Source organism: Ursus arctos, unplaced genomic scaffold, assembly GCF_023065955.2.
Source record: "Ursus arctos isolate Adak ecotype North America unplaced genomic scaffold, UrsArc2.0 scaffold_12, whole genome shotgun sequence".
Lineage (NCBI taxonomy): Eukaryota > Metazoa > Chordata > Mammalia > Carnivora > Ursidae > Ursus > Ursus arctos.
Window position 1 is genome coordinate 9,198,497 of NW_026622786.1, and position 13,198 is coordinate 9,211,694.

Below are 13,198 nucleotides of genomic sequence, written 5' to 3' on the forward strand. Positions count from 1 at the left end.
TACACAGTGAGCTACAAAATATTTTTGAGAGAAATTAAAAGAATACCTAAATAAATGTAGACATACATATAATTTGTTCATGGACTGGAAGATATCAACTGTCAAAGAGTGTTAAGATGTCAAATTCCCCCAAATCATCTATGGACTTCTCAATCAAAATACCAGCAGGCTTTTCTATAGAAAACTACCAGTGATTCTAAAATTAATATGGAAATGCAAAGGACCTAGATAACCAAGACAGTTCAAAGAAAAAATCTAGCGGACTAACACTACTTGATTTCAGGCTATAATAACTAAAACAGCATGATATTGGCATAATAATAGATAAGTAGATCAACAGAACAGAATAGAAACCATAAACTTATATCTTTATGTACAACTGATTTCTGACAAAGGTGCAAAGACAATGTAGTGGAGAAAAGACAATCTTTTCAACAAAAGGGAGCCAGAATAATTAGATACCCAGGAAGGGAAGGAGGAAGGGAGGGAAGGAAGGAAGAAAGGAGGGAGGGTGGGAGGAATGAACTGTGATACCTATATAAAAATCAACTCAAGGCAGATCACAGACCTAAATATAGAACCTAAATCTCTAAAACTTTTAGAAGAAAACATAGGAGGAAATCTTTGTGATCCTGGGTTAGGCAAAGCTTTCTTAGATATGATATATTCTTTTATGTAAAGAACAGACTGATAAAATGGACTTCAACTTCAGAGTTGGAATCCTTTGCTGTTTAATTTAACATTGCTAAGAGAATGAAAAGACAAGTCAAAGACTGGGAGAAAACATCCAATTTGAAAATGGGCACCTGGGGAGCGGTCTGATCAGACAATTCACCGAGAAGATAAATGGATGGGAGTGGCACATGAAAAGACATACAACATCATTGGTCATTTTGGAAGTGACAATTAAAGCTACCAAGAATTACCACTACACACCTAAAATGAAAAGACTGACCATATCAGCTAAAATGAAAAACTAAATGATGGGGCGCCTGGGTGGCTCAGTCGTTAAGCGTCTGCCTTCGGCTCAGGGCGTGATCCCGGCGTTCTGGGATCGAGCCCCACATCAGGCTCCTCCGCTGGGAGCCTGCTTCTTCCTCTCCCAATCCCCCTGACTGTGTTCCCTCTCTCGCTGGCTGTCTCTCTCTCTGTCGAATAAATAAAACCTTTAATAAAAAAAAAAAAAAAGCTAAATGAAAAGACTGAGCATATCAAGTGCTGGTGCATATATGGAGGAACACTGCTGATGGGAATGTAAAATGGTATATCCACTACAGAAAAGAGATCGGCAGTCTTTTTTAAAAAGAATACACATCTACTATATGATATATACGCACTCAAGAAAAGTGAGAACATATGTCAACATGAAGGCTTGTCGGTCATTGTTCACAGCACTTTATTTGTAACAATCCCAAAGTGGGAATAATCCAAATGACCATCAACCGGTGAGTGGATAAACAAACTGTGATGCTCCACAAGGCAGCATGCTCCTCAGAACTACTGATATACACGATACGGGCAAATCTCAAAATAATTATGCTCCGCGAAAGAAGCTAGACAAAAATAAAGAATGCATATAAAGGATTCCATTTATAAAAGTTCTAGAAAATGCAAATGTATCTATGATGTAAGAAAGCAGATCAGCAGTTGTTTGAGGAAGAAGTGAGAAGGGGAATGAAAGAAGAATAATAAAAGGGGATGAGGAAACCTTTTAGAGGTGATAGATAGGATCATAATTTTGATGATTCCCTAGGCCTATATTTATTTAAAAACTTACCAAAATGTACACTCTAAACATGTACTATTTATTCTATGTCAATTATACCTTAATAAAGCTATTTTAAAAAAGCAAGTAAACAAAACAAAAAGGATACCTGAAATTAGTCCAACAAATTTAACTCACTTTTTAAAATACTGAGTCACACTGGGATTTAAAAAAATTTTTTTAAATCTCTATAAATAATCCATAAACACTTTTTACTAAAGATATACCTAAACTACAATTGCTCAGGAAATTGAAAATAAGGAAATGGTCAAAAGTGAGTTGGGGATGGACAGGAGGCTTATAAAGAAGACTTGGGGAGAGTAAGGAACAGAAGTAAACTGATCGAAGTTAAAGAATTGTCGGAGGTACTGACGATCCAGTTGGAATTGGAAATTATATATTTATAGTGACTTCAGCCTGTACTACTGATGATTTTCATCAGCAATGCTCAGCTGAGTATATGAATGGGAAAGGTAGACGGCTGGGTTGATACAGTTTTGGGATTTGTAGGACAGATAAAAGAGAAGGTACTCAAGTATTTCCATATTGGTTTGAATCCTATGCTGTCTAGGCTGGATAGGAAAAGAAGCAACAGGCAATTCTCCTGTCCAAATATTCAGGATTCTTGTTCCATTGTTTTGTTGCACCCAACCAGTAAAAACATTAGCCCAAATGTCAGTCTGCTCTACTATTATCCTCAAACTCCCAGTTTTCCCCAAGAATGAGAACCTCAACATTGCTTGTCAACTTTAGTATGACTTTTTGATTACCGCTCTTTCCCATTCCTTAAAGCAGGTATTTGAAATCTCTTCTTCAAAAGTCTTCTACTGCTCTACCTTCTTCCTACTCTCAGCACACCATCATGCCACCTAATTCACAGAAAAGAACACAAACCATTGACGGGGGAGAGAGGGAACCCCAAAAATCTATCAACTTTCTGCACCCCCATCTATCAAGTTATCTGTTCCTTTTCCTTGTTAAAGAGGAAGAAATATTACTTCTCTACATACTCTATCATGCTCTGGACCCTAACCACTTCTGCTTCCTTCTCAGAAATCCTCCCCATCTTGGCTAGTTTTAATCTTCAATTTCTACCCTTAGCATTTAAATATTTATTAACATCTTAAAATAATCAAGTGATCTTTCTTGACAATACTATATTCCTTAAGTTTGATACCTATCAAGTGTTTACTGAAGTAAGTGAAGAAAGATATCACAGATGACATCTCGATTTCTGGCTGGGCAAATGGGGGAACAATGGCGCTCCTCATTGAAACTAGTAATACTGGAGGAGAAACGGTTTAAAGAATGAGTCTGAACTGGGGACATGTCAAATTGGAGGTGCTAAATGGATATCTAAACGGATATGACAAACAGGCAATCAGACATGTGGAAATCCAGAGATTGGGAGTATACACTTGTGAATTACCAACATATGAAATGGATTTGAGCCATGCGAGTTTGCATAGAGTGATTAAAGAATACAAATGGTACTTTTGGAGCATGTCACTTCTAGAAGAAAGAGTCATTAAAATAACATGTGACATTTTCTATTTTGCACTGGCCCCGTACATATTTCTGGGTATAATACAGATCTATAGAAAGGGATTAAGAAATAAGCAGGAAAGAAAACAAGATAGCAAAGACATAACAGAATTAAAGGAGGTGAAATAACAGGGTAAATAGCAGGGAAAGGCAAAAGTCTTTGTCCCCATGGTTTAGGGGAAATGTTGTTTAGGTCTGTGAATTATTGCCAGGGTTTACAGATTTCATTGTAAGTTACCTGAGTACTAGGACAATAAGTTCTCTTTCCAGCTCTTCTATACTGTTGCTCTAGTAGAAGATTATATGCTTAATAAATGAATAAGCAGCAGAGGCCTGAGATCCATGGTAACTATGGAATTTATCACCCAGTAGTCTGACTTTCTTACTGAAACCACTGAATCATGCCTGCCCCAGTGTCAAATCTGATGAACCATGTCACCCCAAGGTCCTTTGGAGACGCAGAAAATGATAACACATTATAAAGCACTACTAAACAGCAATGATTCATATGATCTGTCTCAGCACGTTATGAAGTTAATGGCAAGTTTCTAACAGAAGCTATTTCTTGAGGCATTCTTATAGGAAATTCTAGAAGCTAGTATTTGTATGTCATGGTTTATGAAACATTTTCAAACACAGTACCTCATAAATATGACCTACATGACCATCCTATTAAATAAGTCCATTAGAACACATGAAGAAACAAAAGCATGGAGAAGTTAAATAACTCGTCTACATTATTATGTTAAATTATTAAGCAGGAAAGCCAGGGTTAGTCTTTCTAACTCCAAATATTATACCCGTCCTTGTTTTTTCTATAATTTTTTAATTTAGTGGTATAAAACATAATGAATCAGTGATGACCAATTTCCTATATTTTCTTCACTTTAGTCATTAAATAGCATAGGCTAAGCACTGTGCTTAGAAAACTAGTGAAAAAACAAAGGGAAAAAAGGGAGAAAATATTAATAATATGCCTTTAAATCTAGATTCTTTACTATATTCTTTTATATCTGTTGCCAAGTACTTTTCCTGAAGGTAATTACCAGTAATTATTCTCTTGTGATTGCTATGTGCATGTCACAGACATTACCATTACTCTAATTACAATACAGTTAGCCAAAGCTGGATTGTTAAATTTCAGCTCAATTCACTGTTTGTTTTGCAGACTATTTATAGATATGACAGATGTATAGTGCTCAAAGATAATAATGGATCTGATATACTTTTCAGAAGCTGATATAAAATATACAAAAACATTAAAAAGAACAAATTGCACAATTTAGTCAAGACTACAGCTGCTAAAAGGATATCAGGATAGCTTCCCTAGGATTTTAAAGCCCCTTGCCAAGATAACCAGTGACTAGCTCTTTCTGTAACATTCTCAAAATTAACAACTGCTAAGAGTGAATATATTCTGAAAAAGTAATTTAAATTCATTGTGAGAAAAAAAACAAGGAAGAAGGAATTATTTTATTGCAATATTTTAATTGTGCTGAAATATATGTAACATGAAAGCTGCCACTTTAGTCATTTTCTCAATGTACCATTCAGTGGCATTAATTACATTCACAATGTTGTACAACTATCACTATTTCCAAAACTTCTGACCATCCCAAATAGAAACTCTGTACCTATGGAGTAGTAACTCTCCATTCCCCTTTCACCTAAGTCTCAACCTCTGATTCACTATCTGTATGAATTTGACTACTTTAGATTTGGTAAAGTGGAATCATACAGTATTTGTCCTTTTTGTGACTGGCTTTTCTCATGTATCAGGATGGTTTCAGGGTTCATCTGTGTTGCAGCATGTGTCAGAAACCTCACTCCTCTCACAGCTAAATAATACTCTATCTAAATAATATTCTATCATATGGATAGACCACATTTTGTTCGTCTATTCATCTGTCAGACACTTTAGTTATTTCTACCTTTTGGCTACTGTGAATAATGTTGTGGGAACATTAGCATACAAGTATCTACTTGAGTCCCTGTTTTCCAATCTTTAGGGTATGTACTCAGGAGTTAAACTGCTGGACTGTACGGAATTCTACATTTAACTTTTTGAGGAACTACCAAATTGTTTTTCACAGCGGCTGCACCATTTTACATTCCCAACAGCAATGTACAATGGTTTCAGTTTCTGCATATCTCTGCTAACACATATTTTCTGTCTTTTGATTATAGCCGTCCTAGTAGGTGTGAAGAGGAATCTCACGGGGCTTTTGACTTGCATTTCCCTAGTGACTAATGATGATGAGCATCTTTTTCACGTGTTTAATTTTCCATTTGCGTATCTTCTTTGGAGAAATGTCTATTCAAGTTCTTTGCCCATTTTTTAACCATCTTTTTGTTGTTGAGTTATAGAAGTTCTTCATATATTCTAGATATTAAACCTTTATCAGACATGTGATCTGAAAATATTTTCTCTCATTCTGTGGGTTGTCTCCCCATCATGATAGTTCTTTGACACACAAGTTTTTAATTTTAATAAAATCCAATTTATCTATTTTTTCTTTTGTTGCCTCTGCTTCTGAAGAAACCATTGCCAAATCCAAGGTCATGAAGATCTGTCCCTGTTTTCTCCTAAGAGTTTTATAATTTTCATTCTTAAATTTAGAGTGCTTGATGCATTTTGAGCTAAGTTTTATATATGATATAAGGTAAGGGCCCAATTTCATTCTTTTCCATGTAACTATCCAGTTTTCATTATACTGTTTATTTAATGAGAAGTTTTATTTTTAATAATTAAGATACTGTCAATGCTCTACTGTTCATCATTTCAAAGGCTAGCAATTCTCAAACAGTGAGAATTCAGTATTCTAAGATTTTGATGTGGAAGATGACATTCTCTTTTTATTTAAAAATATTTGTGCAGAGTGAAGGAAAGCACCAACAGAATGAAAAGGCAACCTATGAATGGGAGAAAATATTTGCAAGTGATATATTTGATGAGAGGTTGATATCCAAAACACATGAAAGAACTGATACAACTCAGTAACAAAACAAACAAACAAATAACACAATTAAAAAATACACAGAGGACCCGAGTAGACATTTTTCCAGAGAAGATATAAAGATGGCCAACAGGCACATGAAAAGATGCTCAATATCACTAATCAGCAAGGAAATGCAAATGAAAGCCATAATGAGATACCATCTCACACCTGTCAGAATGGCTATTCTCAAAAAGACAAGAAATAACAAGTGTTGGCAAGGATGTGGAGAAAACAGCCGTTGTGCATTGTTGGTGGGACTGTAAATTGGTGCAACACTATAGAAGAGAGTATGGAGATTTCTCAAAAAATTAAAAATAGAACCACCATATGATCCAGCAATCCCTCTTCTGGGTATTTATCCAAAGGAAAAAAAAATACTAATTCAAAAAGATGTATGTACCCTGTGTTCACTGTAGCATTATTTACAATCACCGAGATATAGAAGCAACCTAAGTGTCTACTGACAGATGAATAAAGAAGATGTGGTGCATGCATACACACACATACACACAACGGACTATTACTCGGCCATAAAAAAAGAATAAAATTTTGCCATTTGTGACAATATAAATGGACCCAGAGGGTATTATGCTAAGTGAAATAAGTCAAACAGAGAAAGACAAATACTGCATAATTTCACTCATATGTGGAATCTAAAAATCAAAACAAACAAAACAAAAAGTGACTCATAGATACAGAGAACAAACTAGTGGTTGCCAGAAGGGAGGGAGTTGGGTGAATGGGAGAAATAGGTGAAGGGGATTAAGAGGTACAAACAGCCAGTTATACAATAAACAAGTCATGGGGATATGATGCACAGCGTGGGGAATACAGTCAATAATATTGTAATAACTTTGTATAGTGACAGATGGTAACTAGACCTATCAAGGTGATCATTTTGTAATGTATAAAAATAGAGAATCACTATGTTGTATATCTGAAACTAACATAATATTGTATGTCAATTACAAATCAATTTAAAAAAAGGAATAATAGTGAAAAAAAAAAAAAAACCCAGTAGAAACAACCCAGTCATCAACTGATAAACGGATAAACAACAGTGGTAGATCCACAAAATGGAATATTATTCAGGCATTAAAAAAATCCAAATATTGATACATGCTATAATATGGAAGAATCTTTAAAACATTTTGCTAAATGAAAGAAGCCAATCACAAAAGACCACATAATATGTGATTATACAAAAAGTTCAGAACAGGCAAATTTATTGAGACATTTCTTCCCCTGTTAGAATATTCCCAAATCTTAATGGTTGTTTAAGGCTGCAAGGAGTGGGAGAACTGGCAAATAGGTTCGTGATAGCTAAATGGCACAGGATTTCTTTGGGCGGGTTAATGAAAATCTTCTAAAATTGATGTTGGTGATGGTTACAAAACACTGTGGATACTAAAAACCATTGAATTGTATACTTTGGGTGAATTACATGATATATGGGTTATATCTCAATAAAACTGCTTTAAAAATGTTTTTAATCTTACTCCAAAAGTGATAGATGTTCATTATGTCAAATTTAGATTAATAAAGAAAAACAAAAAGAAGAAAATAAAAACAAACATTAAGGAAAAAACACAAATAACATATATTTATCTATGTCAAGTATTCTGTAACATAATTTTTAATGGCTGCATAGTATATTACATCTGAAGGTACTATAATTTATTTAACCAAATCTCTTTCACAGGATGTTTAAAACTGCAGTAGGCACTAAGCACAAGTTATTAATTAAAAGTAAATAAAATTTAACATGCAGTTCTACAACCACACCAACAACATTTCCAATGCTCAACACCATACATGGTTAGTGACGCTTGTACAGACAGGACATATATAGAACATTTTCCTCATCACAGAAAATTCTACTAGACAAGACTGCTTTAGAATGTTTCCATATTCCTATTTTATCAAAGGCACAGTAAAATAAACTTTATATATATATATATATAGCTGTGCAAATTTCTTTGGAATAAATACCTAGAAATGAGTCACAGGTTCAAATGGCATACAAATTTTCATACTTTTTGAAGCTCCGGGTACAGGGATGTGTCCATTCCCTTATTAATTTAATGGATAAAGAATAGTGTCTTCTGTTTAAAAGTTGCATCAAGAATCATTATGTTGTATACCTGAAACGAACACAGGTGACAGCTGACCCTTGAACAACATGGGTTTGAACTGCATGGTCCACTTACATGCAGATTTTTTCAACGAGGTATAATATTGTACATTTATTTTCTATTCCTTACGATTTTCTTAATATATTCTCTAGCTATTTTTTTTTTGTATAAGAATATAACACAAAATATGTGTTAATCAATTGTTTATGTTTTTCAGTAAGGCTTTCAGTCAACAGCAGGCTCTTAGTAGTTAAGTTTTTGGGTGGGGAGTCAAAAGTTACACGGGGATTTTCTACTATGCGGGTGGTCACTGCCCCTAACCCCCACGTTGTCCAAAAGTCAACTGTATTATATTGTTGTATTGGATGTCAACTACACTTCAATAAAATAAATCAAATAAAAGCTGCATTGATTTGATTAGGGTGGTGGTGAAGTGGGACAAGAGAGGCACAAAGGTCTCTGGTGATCAGTCTATGGAGATGCTACAAATAGGATGCCAAGCTGGTAGTGTTTGCAAGTTCTACTACGGTAGCGCCGCACCGGTGCGTACAGAAGGAGGGTGGTATCACATTACTCTGTCTGCACGTGCTAGTCATCCGTAGTAACGCCGCTTTTAGGGTTAAACATGAACATCTGCGTATTTCCATTTGTGTTCTGGTTTTTTCATGAACCAACTTTTCTCAGTGTATTTTTTTACTGAGATGATCATCTTTTTTCTTACGATCTTATAAGAGTTCTTGATAGAGAGAGGATATGAAAGCTCTGTTTTCCAGATACATTCAAATGTATTTCCTTAGCTAGTTATTTGCCTTTGTTATAAAATGTTAGAGATTAATGTTTATATGTGGTAAACACTGATAATCTTTTTCTTTACAGAGAAGGCTTTCCTGATTATAAAAAAAACCCACTTTTTAGTATTTTCATATTGTTATTTTTTACAGTTAAATTTAAGTTTTACCTTACAGACTATATACCAGCATATGACATAAAGAAAGATTGAACATAATTTTTTCCTGTTAGAATATTCCCAAATCTTAATAAAACTCTAGGGGGTGAAGTGTACAATAAAATTCACCCAAATTATGAAGCAGACATCCAAACCAGCCATCCTCATCTGGAATAAGAAAGTATATTTTTATATTTTAGAAATGTTGCCCCTGGGCTTCCGTTTTTTCCAAAAAGTATCATTTTCACTCAGTCTAGTATGCCCTTGTATTTTCCTCAAAATAAAGAGAAAAATAAGCTACATGTAAAGAACTTCAAAAAAGTACATAAGAGGAACCAAAGATTGAGATCTATTTCCAGAGTCATGAAAGACACAACTGTATTGACCAACCTGCTTCTCTTTCACAAAATAAAGGACAATTTCCTTGAGAGGAGCCCCCTAAATTCCATGACAAATGTTTTCCTACTCTTGGTAGCAAACACCAGCATAATTTCTGACAGATTAAGTGATTGTTATTTTCACCTCTTTTTTACTATTTCATTATGATTTTATTAGTCTCAAAAATAACCCAAACATGTTATACTAGGGGCAAAGTTACACCTTCTAGTATTTCTACCAGTTCTCCTATCTTTTAAGAGAGAATACCACTCATAAACCCATATTTTATTTCAATTCTTTATGTTCCATATTTCCAAATATTTATTATTATTTTTTAAAAATCTATTCCTTCAAAGATCAATTCTAAAGCTCTAATAAGAAGATCACCCTCTCCCCAAACAAAATACTTTCTCCTCACTGAGGAAGTCACTTCTGCCAGTCTCACATCACAACTGGTACATGCCTCTACTGTATCATTTATCATATCTTATTTCAACTATATTTAAGGGTGTCTGCTTACCCTACTAGCATGGGAGCTCCCTGAAATCCGACCAAGTTCTATGTGGTCTTTCCCCATCTCCAGTTTCATCCAAGAACTTAGCACAGAGCCTGATAAATAAAAGACCCTGATATCTTCTGTTAAAATGACTGGACAAAGCTTTCACAAGAGCAACTGCCCTCCCTTCTAATCATTTAAGATTCTCATTTGTTCTTCATATTCCTTTAACAAATACCTATCCCAAGCAATGCTCTTATTTACATGAAGATATGGCTTATAAATAGAGGCAACCCTTTGCAAAGACCGCACTATATTTTAACAAGTACTTGTATACACATGAAGTAAAATACTGCTTGTGACACAGATTATTCGTGTTTGCATTCACAAGTAGAAAAACTGAAGCTACAGAAAGACGAGAAATTTGTCAAAGGTAACAGCACTAGCAGATCACAGAGTTTGACACTGAGGGAGTCTAACCCTACATGTAGTATACTTTTCACCACATCAAGCAAGTGTTCAGACGAACCTTTCAACAAAGCATCAGCTGTACTAGAAATACTTACACTGACCCCAGCGACCTGTTCTTGGGTTCAAATAATTTGGATAAAGACCATTTGGACGATCCATCTTCTGAAGCAGTTTCCTAATGTGCATTACCTTAACACAAATAAAGAATGCAATTAATAAAATCAATGTCATCAAGGCTTTATACTAATCTAGGCTTTGTGGGTCTTCCTTACTCAGAAACTACACCATCACCCCTGCCTTTTTCTGTATATGTGGTGGTCAGGACAGGCTTTTACTTTATAATTGATTCATTATTTTTACAAGATGATATACGATCATTAAAGATTAACCAACAATTAAAAACATGAAGAAAAGAGCACAGAGAAAAAACAATTTAAATGCCAACATTTTACTATCCAGAAATAGTCCTCAGAAACATCAGTGATAAACATCATTTCAGACATATTCACCATGCACATATCTAAATATAAGCACAGAAATAATTTCATAGAAATGGAAACATAAAAACATTTATAATAAATTTGAATTTAATAGACGAAAAAGTAAACTAAATTGCTGAACTCTAAATATTGATTCCACAATAGATTTCCCTAAATTCCTAAAATTCCAAAAATTCTGATCCCTAAAAGATCTCCCTAACGCTAAGAAAGAAAAAAATCATAAAATATACTAAAAAGCTGGAAACTTTTCTAAGGACTTTATCTGCATTAACCCATAGATTGGATGGGTTTTGTCAAAACCCAAAAAAGGCACAAATGTATTCTATTCCTGGTACTCTTATTTGAGAATGTTCTCTTTACATCTGAAGGATAACTGCTTGGTGTATGTGACTTGGGGAAACATCAACTTCACTATTTCTGGCCTTGAGCACAGAATGCACCCTTTGACGACAAGGTTCCAGTCACCTTTCCTTTGGCTGGACTTTGGCATCAGGCGGTTTTAGGAATGGAGTCACAGATGCTGTGTTCCCTCTGTTCTTTCAAGGCTGAGACCAGCTCTACGTACAACAATCTCAATCTGAATAATTCCGTGAATTAGTCAGTTTGAAATGATGCTGTTAAAAAAAATGAAAAATTGCACTTTTGTCTTCTAAAAACTATGCACACATTGAATCCTCTCTGCCTCTTCCACATCTATCATTTCCTCTCAGAATCTTTTTATCCATCTCTTTTCTAATGTCTATACCTTTACTAGCTTGTCTCAATTTTGTCTTCTAAGTCCATCACTATATTTTCAACACTTCCTTTGTATTGCTTCCAATTTGGCCTTCATTTTTGGTGATAACTTTTTCTTGTAATTTGTTACTGACAGCACATCTTATTGTCTCTGAGCACCTGTATTTCTGTTGATACACTTGATTTACAAAGAGAAGGGCTCCACCATCTTCCCTCTCATGGTGATGTTTGGTCAGGATTTAACTGCTATTTTCTGGGAGGTATTTTTTGGTCATCACTTATATATCATGTTCCTTCCTACCCCCCCCCAGTAATATCTTTGTATAAATTGTATGCTTGTTCTTTTTTGATGAATTACTCACTACTATTTTCCCTGAACCAGCTATTCACACAGAGTTTTGACATAAAAGGCCACGGAGAGTCTAGATGCCTTTGCTTCTCCCCAGATAACTGACACCAGCCATGGAGCACTGTTCATAAAAGAAAATCTGTCAATCATTCTCTTCCCTCACCAAAATTTCCTCATAATTCTGTTATTCCAGCTTCTCGACATACCATGTTTAGTGGGGTCCAAAGAAGCACCCACCACCAGCCCATGAGCCTGTTCTCAATGTTGCTCAGGAGGACTCTGGTTTTGTACCTCAAAACATACCACTGATTTTGGAGAACTGTACTCTACTGCCTTTTTATTTTTGAAATCTACAGCCAAAAATATCCTCTCTTAATTCCCAAACCTCTCTGCTCTTGATGGCTTATGCCAACCTTTCTTGCTATTTTGTGATGTAATATATCAAGTATCTCTTAATTCTGTTAAAAATGGAGTTTACAGTTCTGTTTCTCCTTCCTGTCACTTTTAGGGGATTCCTATGTGTTAGATCCTCCACTTCAGAAATACTGTGCTAGATGATCTTCATTGCGCAAATTCAGCACCTTTTTAAACTCTTTATGCTTCTTCTTCGTTTCCACTATGATTGTCTCTTGCTTTTATTCCATGTCAGTAAATTGGTTTTCAATTATGTACAGTTTTGCTGTTTTTCATTTATGTATTCATTACAGAAATGTAATGTTTAAGGTCTCAATGTTCAGTTACACAATCTTTTTGTTTCATTTTATGATTTGTTTTGAGTTCTAATTTTACTGAGTGCAATTGCTATTATCGTATAAATTACTCACAGTGACTCTATAAAATTTGAAACGGGGTTCTCTGTCAGTCTTTTACATGCTATTT

The 13,198-nt window shown here is 34.9% G+C and overlaps 1 protein-coding gene across 4 annotated transcripts in view; it reads right to left on the reverse strand.

Moving 5' to 3' along the window:
- Positions 1-13,198, reverse strand: part of MAN1A2 (mannosidase alpha class 1A member 2) — a 187,557-nt gene that overhangs the window by 57,777 nt on the left and 116,582 nt on the right. For all 4 annotated transcript variants that reach the window (XM_026483649.4, XM_057310338.1, XM_057310337.1 and 1 more), the window contains exon 8: positions 10,831-10,924. In XM_026483649.4, the coding sequence (XP_026339434.1) occupies positions 10,831-10,924 (94 nt within the window). The remainder of the gene's footprint in view (positions 1-10,830; positions 10,925-13,198) is intronic.